This window comes from Emydura macquarii, unplaced genomic scaffold, assembly GCF_026122565.2.
Source record: "Emydura macquarii macquarii isolate MOO-44397 ecotype Brisbane River unplaced genomic scaffold, CSIRO-AGI_Emac_v2 contig_212, whole genome shotgun sequence".
NCBI lineage: Eukaryota > Metazoa > Chordata > Testudines > Chelidae > Emydura > Emydura macquarii.
The window spans coordinates 4,231,955-4,250,394 of NW_027130349.1; the positions used below are offsets into that span (position 1 = coordinate 4,231,955).

An 18,440-nucleotide genomic window follows, 5' to 3' on the forward strand; every position below is an offset into this window, starting at 1 on the left:
GCACTGGTGGCCAGTAAGTACTAAGCCAGGGACTCCTATCCTGACCACAAGAGAAGGGCCAATCCTGGTACCCATTGTGTTCCATAAATGGCCCCTGGTGTGGGACAGATGATGGAGAATGGGAGGAAGATCCTGACCTCAGTGCCAAGGAGCCTTGGGTTTCCAAGGATAAAGCCCTGAGGGGACAAATAACTGGAGTGACTCATCTGTGGCCCAAAACAATGAAGGGATTGGCACCAACAGTGGAATTGGTACTGCCAGAACTGAATATGCTGCCATTGTTCCCAGTGCCAGGAACAATGTCAACCCTGAAGTCAGCTGATAGTGCTGAAAAGGAGGGTGGTGAGAGCCACCATGGTAACATTGGCAGAGCCAAATGCAATGGAGCCAAGGGGTTTTCTGGTGCTGAGGAGATCCCTTGGGCCGAGCCTGATGCCAGCTTCACTTCCACAGACCGTGGAAAGGCAACATCAGGGTACAGTGCCAATGGACCCAAAGGTTCAGCAGCCTGACCAGCCAACTTGGCTAAAAACAACATAGCCCTGACAAAAGTCCTGGACCAAGAGAGAGATCAGGATGGAAAAGCAGAAGATGTCAATTGTCGCCTGGTACACTGCCAGAATAGAAACAGCCGGTGCTGGAAGCACCCTTGTCGGCACCGGACTCAATGGTCACCCCAGAGCTGAAACCGGAGTCTCCAGTACAGGATCTCTGACCTCCCTGCGTGGTAACAAAGAGTGGTTAGATGCCCCACACTATCCCACACACCAGTGCTAGCACCATGCCAGTCCATGATTTTCCTGGAAGAGGGGGAAGAGTCTCCATAAGAAATGGAGAGGTCTCTATTAGTCTTCTGAGACTTTTTCCCCAGTGCATCTACTCAAAGAAGAACTTTCAAACGCTGATAGGTATGCATTAATTGAAACACTGCCCACCATCCACACCCAGGCCACAATGTGTATTACTAGCTAAAGTAAGTTATACAATTTTCACTTGCTCCTGTAGAAATGCACTTGTTCCTCAGCTAGGCATGGCTAAGGAAGAATTTCACAAACACCTGAAAAGAAGGTCTCAGGTATATACTTTACTTCCACAACAATGCAAACATGCCAGTGTTCTTCTATGCAAAGTTTTTATTTAGGTCCAGTAACTGAACTGCATGTAACAGCTGACTTTGTGGGGTGTTTAGGTTTTTTAAAACCAGGAAGAAGACTAACATATTTGGTCTTTCTTCTCTCTAGTGTTTATGGTATTACTTTATTTGATGAGTACAACTTCTTGCTTTAGAATGCTTGATTTCATAAAGGGCTTTGTTTCCAAGTACAAAATTTTACAGTTCAGGCTGAATTGAAATGTAAGGTGTGGTTAAACTTTACAAAGCTTGATTTTTACAGAGTAGCAATGCATATTTCCTGCTATGATTTTCCTGATAGCTTTAGATTTTAAGTTAAAATATGCTCATCTTAATAACTATGAGAACAAAATGTTTATATCAAAGTTTCAAGTGAAATGTTGGATGCTAAAATGTCAACTGTTCATAAGAAAGAGTAAAATTTTGTAAAGACTGAAGATAGGTTTTTCAAAGGAGCCTAAGGTACTTAGGTGCCTAATTTCCATTAAATTTCAGAGATCTGAGGAACTAACTCCCTTAGGCCCCTTTGGAATTTCAAGCCAGAGTTGCTGTCAGGACTGGAATATGAGCAGTCTGACCTAGTGATTGGAGCAGGAGTAGTCAGAGCTAGTGGTCGGAGCCAGTGTGCAAGCCAAGAGTCCGAGCCAGAATCAGAAACCAAGGATCAAGCAAGAGTGAGGTCCTGTGTAGCAGCCAATCAAGAAGTCTCTCAGTTGCTCGGATAACTTCCTGTGCCTCCTTCTGGTTTAAACAGTTATGGTCAGGCCAATCAGTGAGGTTAGTCATCATCTCCAGTCAGGATCCTTATGGGCAGTTCCTTTGGGAGGGGGTCGGAGTCCTCCTAGCCCCTTAATTCCCATAGTTCTAGGTGAACTGCCCTATGGCAGCCAGTGTGTGCAGGCTGCTTGGGAACCAGTAGAACCCACTTCAAGACCCGTGGCCCTTACAGTTCCTTTAAAAATTCAAAGACCAAATTGCACATAATGATCAATATAATTAACCCAATTCATCCTTGGTGTAACTCCATGAACTTCAGTAGTTACAGTATTCCAACATAGGCATAAAACTGAAATTTGTCCAAAGGAAAATGTATACGGAGACGCATGAGTTCCAACACAAGTTCACCTGCAACAGCTAAACTACCACTACCTAGCCCAGATAAATATGTTTTACAGATATATGGAAATTTGTACTGAGAAACCTGATTTATGTAATTGTAAAAATATTGTCAAATTGTTCTGTCTTTGTATGTGGAAACAAAAATGAAATAAAAATTCCAGAACAAAGAAGAATTAAGGGAATATTTAGAAAAGAAGGGTTGGAACAATTTCAATAGAGTTCATGTTTCACAATATATTTACACATCAATTCTGAGCTCAAATTAATTAACTCTAGCAAAGCAACTATGGATATCAATTGTACATAGTAAGCAAGATGCCAAATGGCATTAGGAAATTTTTGAGCACTCTATGTTTTAAGTCTAAAAAGTGTGTCTAAAATATTGTTTCTTCTAACAGGAAGGTATTATCTTGATTGAAGTGGTTTTATTTTATCTTAGACATGATAAGAGTCCTACAGAAGAAAAGACCACACATCCACTGATCATATTACTAGAAAAGACGGTTACTTACCTGTAACTGGTGTTCTTCGAGATGTGTTGCTCATGTTCATTCCAAGTAGGTGTGTGCGCGCCACGTGCACAGTCCACCGGAAAGTTTTCCCTCAGAAGTACCCACAGGGTCAGCTCTGGTGCCCCCTGAAGTTGCGCCGCTATGGCGCTCTATATAGGGGTCTGCTGGCCCTCTGCCTCCTCAGACAGAGGGGTGGGCAGGGTTGTCTTTTCTTTTTCGAGTGCTTGCTCATGTCAATTTCAAGTAGGTAACTCCCAAGCCAGACCAAGGAGTTGGGGTCGCTTATCAAACTACAGATTGGAGCACTGCTCTTCCGAACACTGCATCATCTCTGGCTTGTTGAGTGATTGCATAATGAGAAGTGAACATATGCATGGTATACCACGTGGCTGCTCTGCAGATGTCTTGAATCGGGACCTGAGTCAGGTAGGCTGCCGACAAGGCCTGGGCTCTCGTCAAATGGGCCGTCAGCTTAGGAACTGGTACTTTGGCCAAGTCTTAGAAGGCCCTGATGCATGAGGTAATCCACAAAGAGATTCTCTGGGAAGAGAATGGAAGACCTTTCATCCTTTCTGCCAGCACCACAAAAAGCTGGATGGTCTTTCTGAATAGTTTGGTTCTCTCTATATAAAAGGCCAAAGCCCTTCTGACGTCCAGGGAGTGCAGTCTACGTTCCCAACTGTCAGCACGGGGCTTCGGACAGAAGACCGGTAGAAAATATCCTGGTTTAAGTGAAAGCGGAATACCACCTTCGGCAGGAAAGCTGGATGGGGACGGAGTTGAACCTTGTCCTTAAAAGCACAGTGTACAGTGGCCCCCATGTGAGTGCCCCAAGTTCAGAGACCCTCCTGGCCAAAGCGATGGCTACTAGGAACGCCACCTTCCAGGATAAGTATAACAAAGAGCAAGATGCCAGGGGTTCAAATGGGGATCCCGTCAATTGTGAGAGAACAAGACTGAGATCCCAAGGAAGGACCGGTTCATGAGTAGGAGGATACAGCCTGTCTAGGCCCTTCAGGAATCACGATACCCTCACATTAGCAAAAGGAGTGGAAGGCAGAAATCGTCACTAGGTGTACCTTTATTGACAACTGTGCTAGACCCAGCAGTTTTAGGTGCAACAAATAATCCAAGATTGTGGGGACTGGAGCTGAATGGGCTTGGATGCCTCTCTCAGAGACCTTTTCCACTTAGCCTGGTTGGTAGCCTTTGTGGAGGACTTCCTACTACCTAAGAGCATCTCCCTCACTGACTCCAAGTAAGTGAGCTCCAAAGGATTTAACCATGGAGCTTCCAGGCCGTGAGATGAAGGGATCTGAGGTTGAGGTGGAGAAGTGTCCCATGATCCTGTGTAATAAGGTCAGGTAAGAGTGGGAGGGTGACTGGGCTGTCCATGGAAATGTCGAGCAGCAAGGTGTACCAGTGCTGCTGAGGCCAGGCTGTGGCTATCAGAATCACCGATGCCTTGTCCTGTTTGATCTTTCGCAGAACTCTGAGAACAAGCGGGGTCAGTGGAAAAGCGTAGAATAGTTAACCAGTCCATGGGATAAGGAAGGCATCTGTTATCGACCCTGGGCTGTGTTTCTGAAAAGCGCAAAACTGAAGGCACTTCCTGTTGGACCTTGTGGCAAACAGGTCTACCTGGGAACTTCCCCACCTCTGGAAAATGGTGTTCAACACATCTGGATGAATGGACCATTAATAAATGAGGAAGGACCTGCTGAGGCAGTCCGCCAGCGAGTTCTAGGCCCCTGGCAGGTATGAAGCCTCCAGGTGTATCAATCGAGTGATGCAGAAGTCCCAAAGTCTGAGGGCTTCCTGACACAGGTGAGAGGAGTGAACTCCACCATGTTTATATAAAATATCACTGTCGTTTTGTCTGTAAGGACCGATACCACCTTGTCTTCCAGATGATCTCGAAAGGCCTGGCAGGCCAGACCAACAGCCCTTAACTCTCTGACATTGATATGAAGTAGGAGGTCTGACTGGGACCAAAGACCTTGCGTTCTTAACTCCTCCAAAGTGCTCCCCAACCCATCACTGAGGCATCTGTTACAAGGCATACTGATGACTGAGGTACCGAAAAGGGAATTCCTGCGCATACATTATTCGGGTCGCACCACCAGGTCAGAGATTCCAGCACTGATGGCGGGGGGGAAACTATACTCTCCAAGCTGTGAGAAGCTGGTCGGTACACTGTCGCTAACCAGCTTTGCAAGGGCCCAAGATGTAGTCTTGCATATCGCACCACTGTTGCCATGTGCCCTAACAGTCTCAAACAGCTCCAGGCCGTCCTGTGCAGATAAAGTCTCAGGTCCTCTATGAGGATCCACAGCATGTGAAAACGGAACTCTGGGAGGGAGGCTCTGGCTAGATCTGCATCCAGCACCGCTCCAATAAACTCTATCCTCCGGGTGGGGATGAAAGTCAATTTTAGAATATGAGGATAAGTCCCAATCTGTTGAACGTGGTCCTGATGAACCTTATGTCCTCCTTTACCTGAGCCCTGGTTCGCCCTTTGATTAACCAGTCATCGAAGTAGGGAAACACCTGTATTCCTCTCCTCCTCTAGAAAGCTGCTACCACCGCCATGCACTTGGTGAAAACATGGGGAACCGCTGAGAGGCCGAAGGGTAGGACTGTGAACTGGTAGTGCACTTGAGCAACTATAAACCGAAAGAATTTCCTGTGGCCCGGGAAGATGGCCACATGGAAATACACGTCCTTCAAGTCAAGGGTGGTGTACCAATCACCTGGATCCAGGGATGGGATGATCGAAGCCAGGGTAACCATATGAAATCTCAACCTCTTCATGTACATGTTGAGGTTTCGGAGATCGAGGATAGAGCGGAGCCATCCCTTGGCTTTCGAGATTAGGAAATACCGGGAGTAAAATCCCTTCCCTCTGAGATCCCGAGGGACCTCTTCCACCGCCCCAACCTCTAGGAGCGCCTGCACCTCCCTGTGAAGGAGTTGCTCATGAGATGAGTCCCTGAAGAGAGACAGGGAAGGGGAGGGAGAGTGGAAGGGTGGACATGACAAAAATTGGAGAAAATATCCCAGTTTCACAGTGTAAAGAAGGTCCGAGGTAATTTGGGACCATGCACTGTGAAAATGAATAAATGGTGTGAAAATAACAGGGGTGGATCCGGGGAACTGAATGGTACGCTGTCCTCAGGCACATCCTCGAAAGGTCTGCTTGTTGCCAGAGAACTGTTTTATATGGTCCAAGCTCCTGCTGGACGAAGGGTTCTGGGGCCTTTGTCTGCTATTGTTTCTGCCCCTACAGCGGTTTGAGTCCTGTCTGGACAAGCCCTAATGGAAGCAGGGCAAGGGTTGTGGCCTAAACGGTCTCCTTTGCAGCGCTGGCATGTGGAGCCCTAAGGACTTCAGGGCAACTTGAGAATCCTTCAGACTATGTAGCAAATCTTCAGTCTAAGAGGAGAACAGGTTTGGACCCTTGAATGGGAGGTCCTGTATGGTGGTTTGCACCTCCTGAGGGAGTCTAGAAGCCTGAAGCCAAGAATTCCATCTCATCACCACCCCAGACAACACTGTCCTAGCAGCCACATCAGCACTATCCAGTGCTGCCTGTAGCAGAATTTTTTGAAACTGCCTTCCCCTCTTTAACATGTCCAGAAAACTCCACCAGGAGTCGAGAGGCAATGAGTCTGTAAACTTCTCCATAAAGAGCCACTCATTGAAGGTGTATAGTTACTGCATAGTGTCCAGTCCTCCTCCCAGCCACAGTGATCCATGCAGTAATACTTTTGTTCAGTTCTATTAGGGGTAGAGGTTAATTTAGTCTACCTTGTAACTTTGGGTAGAGTATCCTATAGAGCAGGATATAAGAAAATAGAAAAGTTAAAAAAAGATAGATACAGTTTATGGTTTAACTTCCTGCCTCATCAAGTTTCCGTAAAAAAGAAACTGGTTAGATTACAAATGATATACTAATCTGCAAAAACTGCAACCGTCAAATGAAGATTATAACTACAGCAACAGCAGAAGTTGGTTAACCCAGTTAATGTCCCAGTTTACATTATCAGCCATAAATGTGTTTAAGCAGGAAGTCAAGAGATCTCACTGAAGAGCTACAGATAAGCTTATGAATTGCTACTACTCAAGTGCGCATACACTTTTCTTTCCTGTGGGAACTGTGCTTTCCTGTGGTGTTAAGCAAAGTGATGGTCCTAAGTAAAATCTTACAACCTGGTGTATACTGTTCCTTTGGGAACAGTAGACCTGGCAATTCAATGACTGTTCAGTGGATAAGGGGCTGGACGCTGCAAGGAATGCTCTGAGAAAAGACGGTTACTAACCTTTCGTAACTTGTTTTTCAAGATGTGTTACTCATGCCCATTCCATGCTAGATGTGTGCAAGCCACATGCACAGTTGCTAGAGACTTTTCCCCTTAGTGGTATCCATAGGACCTGTTGTACTGCCCTCTGGAGACACATGCGTATGCACTGGAATAAAAGGCGCTACCGGCTCCACACCCTCTCAGATCCTTCTTGCCAGTAATTCTGACAGGAGTAGAAGGATAGGTCAAGGAATGGACGAAAGGTTAGTAACCGTTTTTTCTTCTTCGTTTGCTTGCTCATGTCCAGTCCATGCTAGTTGGCTCACAAGCAGTATACCCAGAGGTGGGCTTGGAGTTCATGGACATGCTGACTGCAGCACTGCTCTCCCAAAACTGGCATCATCATCACGGGCCTACTGGGTGATGACGTAGTGGGATGCGAAGGTATGAACCGACGACCATGTTGCAGCTCTGTAGATATCCTGGACTGGTACTTGTGCAAAGAACGCTGCTGACGAAGACTGGGTTCTCATGAAATGAGTGGTCACAAAGGCTGGAGGCAGAACCTTCGCCTGCTCATAGCAAGCCCCGATACAGGCAGTTATCCAGGATAAAATTCTTTGGGATGACAATGATAGCCCTCTCACCCTTTCCACTACTGGTACAAAGAGATGTGTAGGCTTGCAGAAGGGGTTAGTCCTCTCAATATAGAAGGCAAGGGTCTGTCTAACATCCAATGTATGGAGTTGACATTCCTCAGTGGCCTTGTGAGGTTTTGGAAAGAAGACAGGAAGAATGTCCTGGTTGTTGTGGAACTGCGATATCATATTTGCTAGGAAAGCCAATGTGGGCGCAGCTGGACCTTGCCCTTGAAGAACACCGTATAAGGAGGTTCTAACATCAGGATTTTGATCTCAGAGACCCTTCTGGATGAGGCTTTTGCCATCAGGAAGGCAACCTTCCAAGTCTCGAAGAACCTCCTCTATGGCTCCCACACATAGGAGAGCTTGCATCTCCTGAACAAGAAGCTGATCGTGAGAAAGGTCCCTGAAGAGGGACAGGGGTGGTGGATGGGAGGGAGAGGTGGATGAAAATTGGAGGGTGCAACCGACTGTTATAGTGTTGAGTACCAAACGGTCCGATGCTACATATCACTACGCTGGGCTGAAGGGCGACAGGCAGTCCCAAAACAAAAGGGGGGATGGATTTGGAGTCGAGGCTGGCATGCCTCAGGTGTATTTTCAAAAGGTCTGTCTAGCCCAGGGAGCAAAGTGTGCCCTTCAAGACTTTAAGGCTGTGAAGCATGGAATCCCATCTGTTTGGAGATTAGGGAGGTACCTCAAAGGAGAGGTCCTGGAGGGACTGCTGCACTTCATGAGGGAGGCCCTATGATTGGAGCCACGAACAGCGCCTCATGGTGACCGCTGACACCATAATCCTGGCTGCTGAGTCAGCCGTATCCAGAGCCGCATGGAGGGAGATCCTGGCCCTCGTCTTGCCCTCCTCCAGGATGGCCATGAACTCCTGCCTCAACTCCAATGGCAGAGAGTCCTTAAATTTGGCTAATGAGTCCCACAGGTTAAAATCGTAACTCCCCAGTAGGGCCTCCTGGTTAGAGATACAAAACTGTCAAATAAACCTTGTGTCCAAACAAATCCAGTCTTTTAGCCTCTTAATTTTTGAGAGTAGCACTTCACTGCCCCTATCTGTCCCGCTTAGTTGCTGCCAACACTACCAGGGACCCCTGGAGGTGTGTGTGGGGGGTGAAATGCAAGGACAGGTATTCAAACCCATTGGCTGGAACATAGTACTTTTTTCCCCTTTTTGAGGTAGGGGGCAGAGGAAAAAGGAGTCTGCTATAGTGCACTGACAGGCCCCAACACTGCTTCATTAATGGGCAGGGCCACTCTGGAGGGAGCTGCTGCAGCCAGGATGTGAACTAGGCTGTGTGCAGATTACTTTCGCTCCTCAATTTCCAGCCCCAAGTTTGCAGCGACTCTTTTCAGGAGTTCTTGATGGGCCCTGAAGCTGTCCAATGGGAGCAGGTTCCTAGGGTCTGCAACCGCCTTGTCCAGGGACGACGAGGAAGAGCTGCCTCCTCTTCCTCTACCTGCACCACATCCATTGGGGCCATTTCTGGGACACCAGTACCGGGGTCGGTACCGGAGTCAGGATCTGGTGCCAAACGGAAAGAAATGGTGGCTCGCTTTTTGGACACCACGGAGCATGAGCGGTGGGAAGGGGGGCCCAGTACTGGAGGAAACCTCCACGGATTCCAATACTGCCACTGCATTGGCCAGTGGCCTGGTGGCCATGCGCCAGCCAGGGAAATGGTAACCAAAGTCCAGTGCATAGTCTGGGTACTGGTATGTCTGCGAAGGAGCAAAGAAGTCTCCTTTGGACTCTGATGAGGATTTTTCCCTCCAATACCATGGTGGTGCAATATCCGCTTCCATCTTTGGACAATACTAGGGAACCAGTGACTGACAATAGTCTGGAGATCACTGCATCGGGACCATGGAGGGTTTTTCCCTGGATGGTACCATGATGGGGCTCACCACCCCTTTATCCCATCTATCCCCAGTCACCTTAGTTGGCAGGGAGCCTTGAGGAATCAGTGGGCTCAGGAGGGACAACAGGTCCTTTGCCACCTGGAAAGCCTCCAGAGTCGAAGGGGCCTGCAGACACAAGGTCCCATGACTGCTCCCAGGAGGCAGGTCCCGGATCAGACTCTGCACTCTAGGTGGAGTCACCAGAGCTGACAGTGGCTCTGGGGAGGATGAATGGCCCTGCATGGGTCTCACTATGCTGGCCACTCCCCACTTGTCCCTCTTTGGCACTGGAGAGCGCCCTCTGTCAGTGCATTGTTTCTTATGCTTCTTCCTCAGCACCAGTGATGGAGAACAGTGCCGGGAAGAGCATGGTGCCAATGGAGCACTTCACAGAACCTGAAGTGTTCAGCATCATTTCAGAGCAGCTCAGCTCCGAGACTGGTCTGACGGCTGGCTCCATGTGTAAAGCCTTCAGACGAATGTCTGTTGCAGCAAACGGCCAGCTTCGCACTAGTGAGCCTCGTGCTTTTGCCTCTCATAGTGGGCCAGGGCATCACCGGTTACCCTGTCTCCCTGGGGGGATAGTTCCTACGGCGTGGTCCCGTGGGAAGGGGTGGGGGGTACGGACCCGGTCCCACCCGCTCTTCCAGGTCCCAGCCCAGGGGCCCTATGTATAGCAGCTATGTGCTGCTGGTGCCGTATTCACAGCTGTAATATTTTACCCTGGGCTCATTTCCCCCCTCTGTTCTTTCAGCTCCTCGTGCCCTGCCTCCTCGCTGCCTAAGCCAGGCTTCCTTACTCAGGCCCCTGTGCCTGGGGAGTAACTCAGTCCTGCTTGAGGAAGCTTTCCCCCTCCTGGGCCCTGTACCTTTCTCCAAACTCCTCTCTGCTCCTCCACACAACACTGCATTCTTCCACCTCCAGCTCATGCCCCGTCTGTCTGGAGCAGCGGAGTTTTATCAGGCATCTGGCTGGGCCTTAATTGGCCTCAGATGCTCCTAATTGCCCTCTAGTAACTCTGGCTAGTCTGCAGAGAACAGAGCCCTGAGCATTCTGGGACTTACATACCTCCCTTCTACCATGCTCCTACTGCCCTCGCTATATCACACTCTTTCTGAGTATGCAGACTGAAGCCCCTGCAGCTCTGGCACTTCCCGTTAATGTGAGTTTCCTTGAAAGCACTTTAGAGAGCTAGAGTGCGGGTCACTTACAGGCATCGGCTTGCCTCAGGAGGCATATGGCTTGAAGCCCAGGAACCAGGGCATGCCCAGTCCCTGGGGCGAAAGTCCCTTGGCGAGAGGGACAACTATTTACACATCTATATACCCTAACACTAAGAACTATATATACTAACTACAATAACCATTCAATATATGACAACAGTCCAAATTACTGGGAAAGAAGCCTTGCAAAAGTAAGAAGGATCATTCCAGGCAACCATCACTGGCAGTAAGAAAGAACTGAGAGGATTCAGAGCTGACATTCCCCTTTATACTGGTTCTGACGCACGGGGTCCAGAGGGTGCTAGAGCCGGTCTTACAGATACCACTAAGGGAAAAATCTCGCAATTGTACACATGGCAGGCACGCACCTAGCATGGAATGGACATGAGCAAGCACTCGAAGAATTTGGGAGTTGGTGTGTGTCTATCACTACCTAATAGAACTATTTTTTTTAAAACCAGGTAATATACAGAATACTAAATCTATATACAGGGCTATATACAGAGCAAGAATTAAAATCAGCTTGAGTGCTTAAAGCTGTGAGCCTTATTTATGATCTCTGATTTTAAAAACACATTTAAAACTCTCTAAAAGACAAAGTTTGTTTCCTTTAACCTGCATAAGATGGAGGAGGCGTCCACCTGCTGCTGTCTCCCCATCATCTTCACAATCCTGTAAGAATGTCTGTTTGTCGTCACAGTATATTCTGAAAACAAGTAACAGTATTAAAACCTAATCCAAAAATATCAATCAAATATCAGTCACTTAATATTTGTACAGATTTACTGATGTTTCCAAAAACTTTCATAAACACTGTGTAATCAACAACTTTCTTTACCAAGGACATCTGCATGAAAACAGGATCCCTGTTTCTTAAGAGCCCACCTGTAGTACTGAATGTCTCAGGAGGTTGGAAACGGAAATCATAGTTTTTCACATCTTGGACACTGGCTCACATATCATCCAGGTCACTAAGGAGTTATTAGCAGTTGATAACTGTTCTGTCTGACAGGACTAGAACTCTCACCCCTGGACAGAAACTCATCAGAAGTCCCAAGCTAAGCAAAGAAAACGCTCACCGGAGTTCCCAATTTATTTACAGGTTTTTTAGTGTGACTAAAATAAAACAAACTAATAGAATGTGTGGCCACAGTCTCTTTATGCAGCTCAACAGACTTTAAACACTAAATCAAATAATACAAAGTAGCTCTCATCTCTCCTGTGTTCCTTGTCCTGGCTCTCAGATGTCCACTTGCAGCATGTGGAAGGTGCCTAAGACTTACATCTTGCCTTCACTATGAAAAAGGTGAGGTTTTTACCATGTGTTAGCTAACACATAGCAAATAACGTGGTAAAATTCTAGTGTGCACAAAGCAGTTGTAATTGTCACATATTAGCTGGTGCAGATAAATCCTACATTCCTCCATAGTGTTTATCTCAACCTGCAAATACATGTGAGAACTACATCTACCTTGTCCATGCTGAGAGTTTACCTCACCTTTTTCCCTAACATGGGATCCCCTGCAGAATAGTCTACACTAGAGTTTTATTTTGAGAATACAAACATTTGTCATTTACCCTAGTCTAAGCCTTAAAGTAAATCACAAACATTTATTTGTACCATGGAACAAACATTTGGGGAGTGCCTATACTTGTTTTTACAAAAGCATTAACCACCTCGAGTTAACATGAAACCTATTAACCTGGGATTAAAAACTCTAGTGTCAACAAGTCCTTAGGTTCCAAGCCTAACGGGGCTTAGCAGAACTGAGTTACATCAGAGTGCAGATAGAAGTTATAGATCAGAAAGAGTCTCAGGACTGATCTACACTGGAAACATACATTGGCACAGCTACGTCTCCTAGGGGGGGTGAAAAATCCACATAGAGATGCATGTAGGCAAACTTAGTACCTGGTGTAAAATGCGTTAGGGTGACAGAAGACTTCTTCCATCAACCTAGCTACTGGCTCTCAGAGAGGTGGATTAACTACAGTGATCGGAGAACCTCTCCTGTTGCTGTAGTGAGTGTCTACACGGAAGCACTACAATGGTGCAGATGCTGCAGCAGCGTTTTAAGTGAACACAGCCTCCCGAACACTAGCAAAACTATTCTTACATCAGTGGAGTCATGATTTCACTGCCAGTCTGAAAGTACTATTGAGATTTAACTCAGATTCCTTATGCCACTTTTTGGCTCTGTGGAGCCAGGAACAGCGCTGTGGCAGGTTGTATCAGAGTGAGAGGTTTGCACATCAGGCAGTACAAGGAGCTGTATACCCTGGAACAAGTGATTTATATTGAAAGGACTGTGACCTCAGTCTTGTTCCATAAAATTATCCACACAATTGGTATCATGCCATTTGTTACCCTAACTGATTTCATAACCTTTGTTTGTAACATCAAACTCAGTTATTATACAAGAAGAGAATTATGACACCAGGTGAAGAATATGAAGCAAGAATAAGATATTTTTGTTTTGTTTAAAGTGCATGTAGCTAGTGATGGAGAGAGGTATCATATTAGCAATAGTAAAAACTGAAATCCGCTGTTCACAGATAGAGATAGCATGGGTGGTATTTGTAGTGGTTCAAGTCTCCTCTTGTTACCATTTTGCCCTTGGTAGTACCACCACTAGATATAACTGTCTAAATCAGTTTCCATGCATGCTGTTTTGGATCATTGGCTTCTCTGCTAAAACTGCTAACAAGGGTTCCTGTTAGTGTCAGTTGTAGTGATGGTGGCTTTTGTGATGTGGATCTGGACTGGTGTGTGGTTGACCGGTCAGTTTGTAACTCTGGTGTTTGTAACTCTGAAGTTCTACTGTATATGAAGCCTATGTGAAATGAGTTTATTATAGGTAGGGCTGCTGGTAGCTCTACCTATTATTAAGGTTGCCCAAAACTTCCCATTATAAGACCCTATTTTCAGTTACTTATAACTTCACCAAATTTTTACCATTTGGATTGAAGTTTTCCATGTCAGGCATCTGCCTCAGGCTGAATTTTTTTTTGGAAAATTTCAGCCAAAATAGTTCATCTGCTTCCAAAAATGAAGCTAAGGAATAATACACTTTGTCCATATTCAAAAAGTATGGTGACCTTTTCTTTGAGAAGCTCTAGTGTCCACAGGCTTTGGTGAATGACCTTGAAATTTGGCAGAGGACTTATTTTTACGTCAAGGATGGGATTTTTTTTATTATCCTTATTAAAATATCCTCAAATTTGGTCAAGATACAAGCCTTTGAAAAATCACAGTTTGCATATGTTCAGTCTTAGAGCTGCATACCTAAAATCTCTGAAGATTCCATTCTCACTGAGTATGTTCCAGCCCAGGGATGAGCAGAAATTTAATGTGCAACCTTAATTCATCCCTCTGGTGCATGTGAATTATGAGATTTTAATTAAATGATCACATACTATCATTTCCACAGGATCCATTTTATTCAGTAGACAGGATGGATGGTACTCACTTAGTAACCAGCTATTCAATATTTTGTTTCATCATCATTGTTCAGTATGTGATCCTAGGGCTTTATTTATTGCACACTATTCAGACCCTACTATGAAGACAGGCAACCTTAATTCTGGTATTTCCTAACTTTTCAGTACCTGAAACCTTAAATATGGTTCTTTTAATGTCATTTTTGTGTAAGTAAGGAATATGTAAAATGTATGCTTGTGCGTATGTTTCTCACACAAACACACACAAAATACACAGTTTAACAAACAAACACAAATCCATTCAAGTGTGTTTTTGGAAAACTGGAAATAATAAAATAATCTTCCACAGTCAAAACCTTGCAGGCAAATATTCAGCCCACAATATTTTATCATCAAAATAAAATAAATGGAAGTGAGGACATTTAAATGTATGCCAGGAAAACAGTTTATGGAAGTGTTATTTTTTATTTTATTTATATGTACAATAAAGTAATTGTAGATTATCTTTAAAACATGCATCTCAAATGGATTTTGACCACGAAAACATGGATGAGATGAAACATTGTTGTCCGAGGATCATCTACGCACAAACTCATTTTAGAAATTTCCTAAGTAGTTTTTAAATATATTGTATGCTATGTGCCTCTTCGCCATGCTTTGTGCACATGTATATTGTGTGTGTGAGCATGCATATGTGTGTGCATATTTATTTCTCTTTCTACTTCTTTCCCCCTGGTGCCATGCTTATTTATTATTTGTATTGCAATAGTGCCGTGGTGCTTAAGTCAGGGATGGGGTCCCATATAGATACATACAACAAAAAAGAGGTTCCTGTCCCAAAATATTTACAATTTATTTCTTTGTATTTTCAGAATGAATTAGTGGACTCTGCTGAAAGAACTGTTTTCACCCAACAGCATTCCAAAGGTGTATGAGTAGATTCAGAACAATCAATAACTTTCAGACCATATGCAACCAATGTATACACTTTTGACTTTCAGTTGTAGGCCACTCTTAGGCTTTGTTTAAATCCAAATGCAGTGTAAGAAGATTATACAACCCTATAACACTGATTTTTATTTTACATCTGTGATCTAATGGTTTCTGTGTGTACATGTGTCCATAACAAAACTTAATACTTTTAATGTATAGTTAGGGTCACAGTTACTTAGGTTCAAAGGAGAAAAAATACAAAAGTGTAGATTTCATTAGCAAAGAGTTTGTATGAGAGATTCCTTCTGAAGAGTATTTTACTTTAATCTTATACCTTTCATCAGCTTGCAAAAAAGTGTGCTGAAAATTATCTACTCTTCACTCACCTGTATGCATATATGTTGTGGGTAGCACTCGCTATTTTCTTATTTTCATACAATTTGGCAAGAACCATTTTCACCTTGAAATACAACAAAAAAATTTCTCTTTTAACATGGTGTGTAGGCATCATTTGTTAGGGAGCTGTATACAGATTTTAATGTATCAAAAGAAATTGGTGTTTATAAAAAATAAGTAAAGTATCCAACATAGAAGAACAGACGTTTCTATCTCTACATCCTCTTGTTCGCTCTGATTCAGGAAGGTGTTTCAGTATATACTTAACATTAAGCATAAGAATAGCTCCATTGAACTCAATGGGACTATTCAGATGTTTATGTAACTTGCAAAATCAGGGCCTATAAGCACTTCTAGAGCCCCCATCATCCTAGAACTTAAGTGCTATATAGTCTACAGCATACTCCCTTGACATGCATGTGTAACTACCTAAAGCAGCTGTGGTGATCATGACGTAAAAAAGATACAATAATTTCTATAACATCAAAGGTGTTTACTTCTGGAAGGAAGCATGAATTTGCTGGCATCTGTCTCCTACATCAGTATGCAATGCATTTGTTGTTCACGCTATTTGTGCAAAACACTCACATAACATATGGGATGGTCTCTAGAGTTGCACATTACACAAGTTTCACATGCATAAATTTTGCAAACTCAGCAGATTATTAGAATTCTATGATGTATTCTGGGGACACTCTGAGGAACAATGCTAATGTTTTTTTAAAAGGTGATGTCCAGTTCATTCAGGACAGCTTCATAGAGCATTCAGTAGAGCATCACTCTGTGAGTAGAAAGCATTTTAAAATTGCTTTTATAAAGGTGGAGGAAACAGATTTCTCTAATTTAACACCTATACTACAGTATGTGAACAGTGGAGCCAGGCCATCTCTTATTGACTATTGTTCCACTGCTGGCATAGTAAGAAATTGATGGGCTGAAAAGGATAGAGCTATTTTAATATATAGTATTGATGACTTTATAACATTCTTGTTTTACTAAGTAATTGTTAATAGATTATTTTTCTGCAGTCTCTGCTTTTAGCAAATAGCACTTTTAAAAACATCATTTAGTAAATCAATAGTAGTTCCTCTTCTGTATCTAATTAAACAAACTTGCAATCGTTCTGCCCTTATCAACTGGGTCTAGTAAAGAAAAGAGCTTTTAATAAACAATGCATAATTAATACTACTTTAGGCAAAACATTATTAAAGTTGTGAGAGCTTGGGAAAGCATGCCTGGCAAGCAAATTGTTTTTAATTCAAAAGAAAAATAATGTTTCTCTGGAGTAATCAATACCCATCTTCAATATTCATCTTTGCAGTACAGAGCTATTCCCATTTTTTCACAGTAAAATCAGTTAGTGCACTGCAAAAATAGATAAAAAACACTTCAAGAAACAATTTATTCCATCTCTGAAAACAACGCTGCTTCAAAAATCTATTTTCCCTTAATTATTTTATTCTTTTTTTTAAAAAAATATATTGAAGGACTATTTATATCACTTAATATCACTTTCAGAGATCTGTTTGAATGGATGTAATTAAATTATATAACGCACAGAAGCATCACCAGTTTTGAGACCACTTACCTATAATAGTGCATTATTATTTATTGTCTATTAGGTTCCCAAAATCATTTAATAAAGGTTCATTCTAAAGAATCTTCAAGACATGCACATAAAACTAAGCAGTCATGGGTTTTTTTTTAAAACCCATGTCCTCTCTCTATTTCCTTTCCCCATTGATCCTACTCGTTGCATCTTTTTGTATATTTAAAATTGGAATCACTAAAAGCAGAGAACATGACTCTTTATATCTCCATCAGGCACCTAGTAGAGTTTTAGATAACTTGATAAATAGTAAACAAAAAGGTGAAGGTAAAAAGAAGGAAAATATGCACTCTGAGTTATCACAAAGTAAAGATGTCGAAAATAAAATTAATCAAAGAACCAAAGGACATAAAAAGAAGAAATTCTTTAATTGCTTACACATTAATGCTAGGCGTCTGGGTAATAAATCAGAGGAATTGGAATTGCTGTTTTATTAGCATAAATTTGATCTAGCTGATATTATTGAAACCTGGTGGGATGATCTGCACAACTGGAATGTTAAAATTAATGGTTGAAACCTATTTAGGAGGGATTGAGTGGGCAAAAGGGGAGGGAGAGTGGCACTTTGTCAAAAATGGCATTACCTGTTTCCTAGTCACTGATAACTCAGAAGAAAATTATCTTGAATGCACTTGGATCAATGTCTTAATAGATAAATCACAAGATGGGGTACTAGTTAGTGTCTGCTACAGACCACCAAATCACACTAGAAAATACTACTTACTTTCTTCAACAGTGAGGTGGGACAATTGCTTTAATGGTAAGTATCACAGGGAACTGATTCAGCTAATAGTGAATGATAATGACTGGTTCTTATCAGAACAGTATTAGCATACATTTCACAAAATAGAGATGCACTCAGATAGTTCCAAGTACTTCAATGGTATTTAAGCAGGCACAAAATCGTAGGCTACAAATTTGTCCTTCAAGCTTTACTAACCTGTTTGGGGCTCACTACAGGAGCCAGATGTGCCTGAAAAGTGCTCCTTCTGTCTGAGATTGGGTTCCCATGATTAATTGGTGGCAGTTCTTCATCTACAGATTTAAAATTAAAACCTCTTTATTCATATATTTATTTTGGGGGAAAACATGACTACAAATTCTTAACAATTTATTTAGCTAGCTTGGAAATAAGATATACTCTAAATTTTAAAGAAAAACTCAACAAAAGCTGGACTGACAATATCTCACACCACTAGAAAAAAGGATGTTTTATAGT

The 18,440-nt window shown here is 43.4% G+C and overlaps 1 protein-coding gene across 2 annotated transcripts in view; it reads right to left on the reverse strand.

Moving 5' to 3' along the window:
• Nucleotides 1-18,440, reverse strand: part of IMPACT (impact RWD domain protein) — a 46,536-nt gene that overhangs the window by 7,672 nt on the left and 20,424 nt on the right. For both annotated transcript variants that reach the window (XM_067545806.1, XM_067545798.1), the window contains exons 7-9: nucleotides 18,162-18,256; nucleotides 15,603-15,676; nucleotides 11,458-11,548 (exon numbers count right to left, since the gene is read on the reverse strand). In XM_067545806.1, coding sequence (XP_067401907.1) covers nucleotides 11,458-11,548; nucleotides 15,603-15,676; nucleotides 18,162-18,256 — 260 coding nt within the window. The remainder of the gene's footprint in view (nucleotides 1-11,457; nucleotides 11,549-15,602; nucleotides 15,677-18,161; nucleotides 18,257-18,440) is intronic.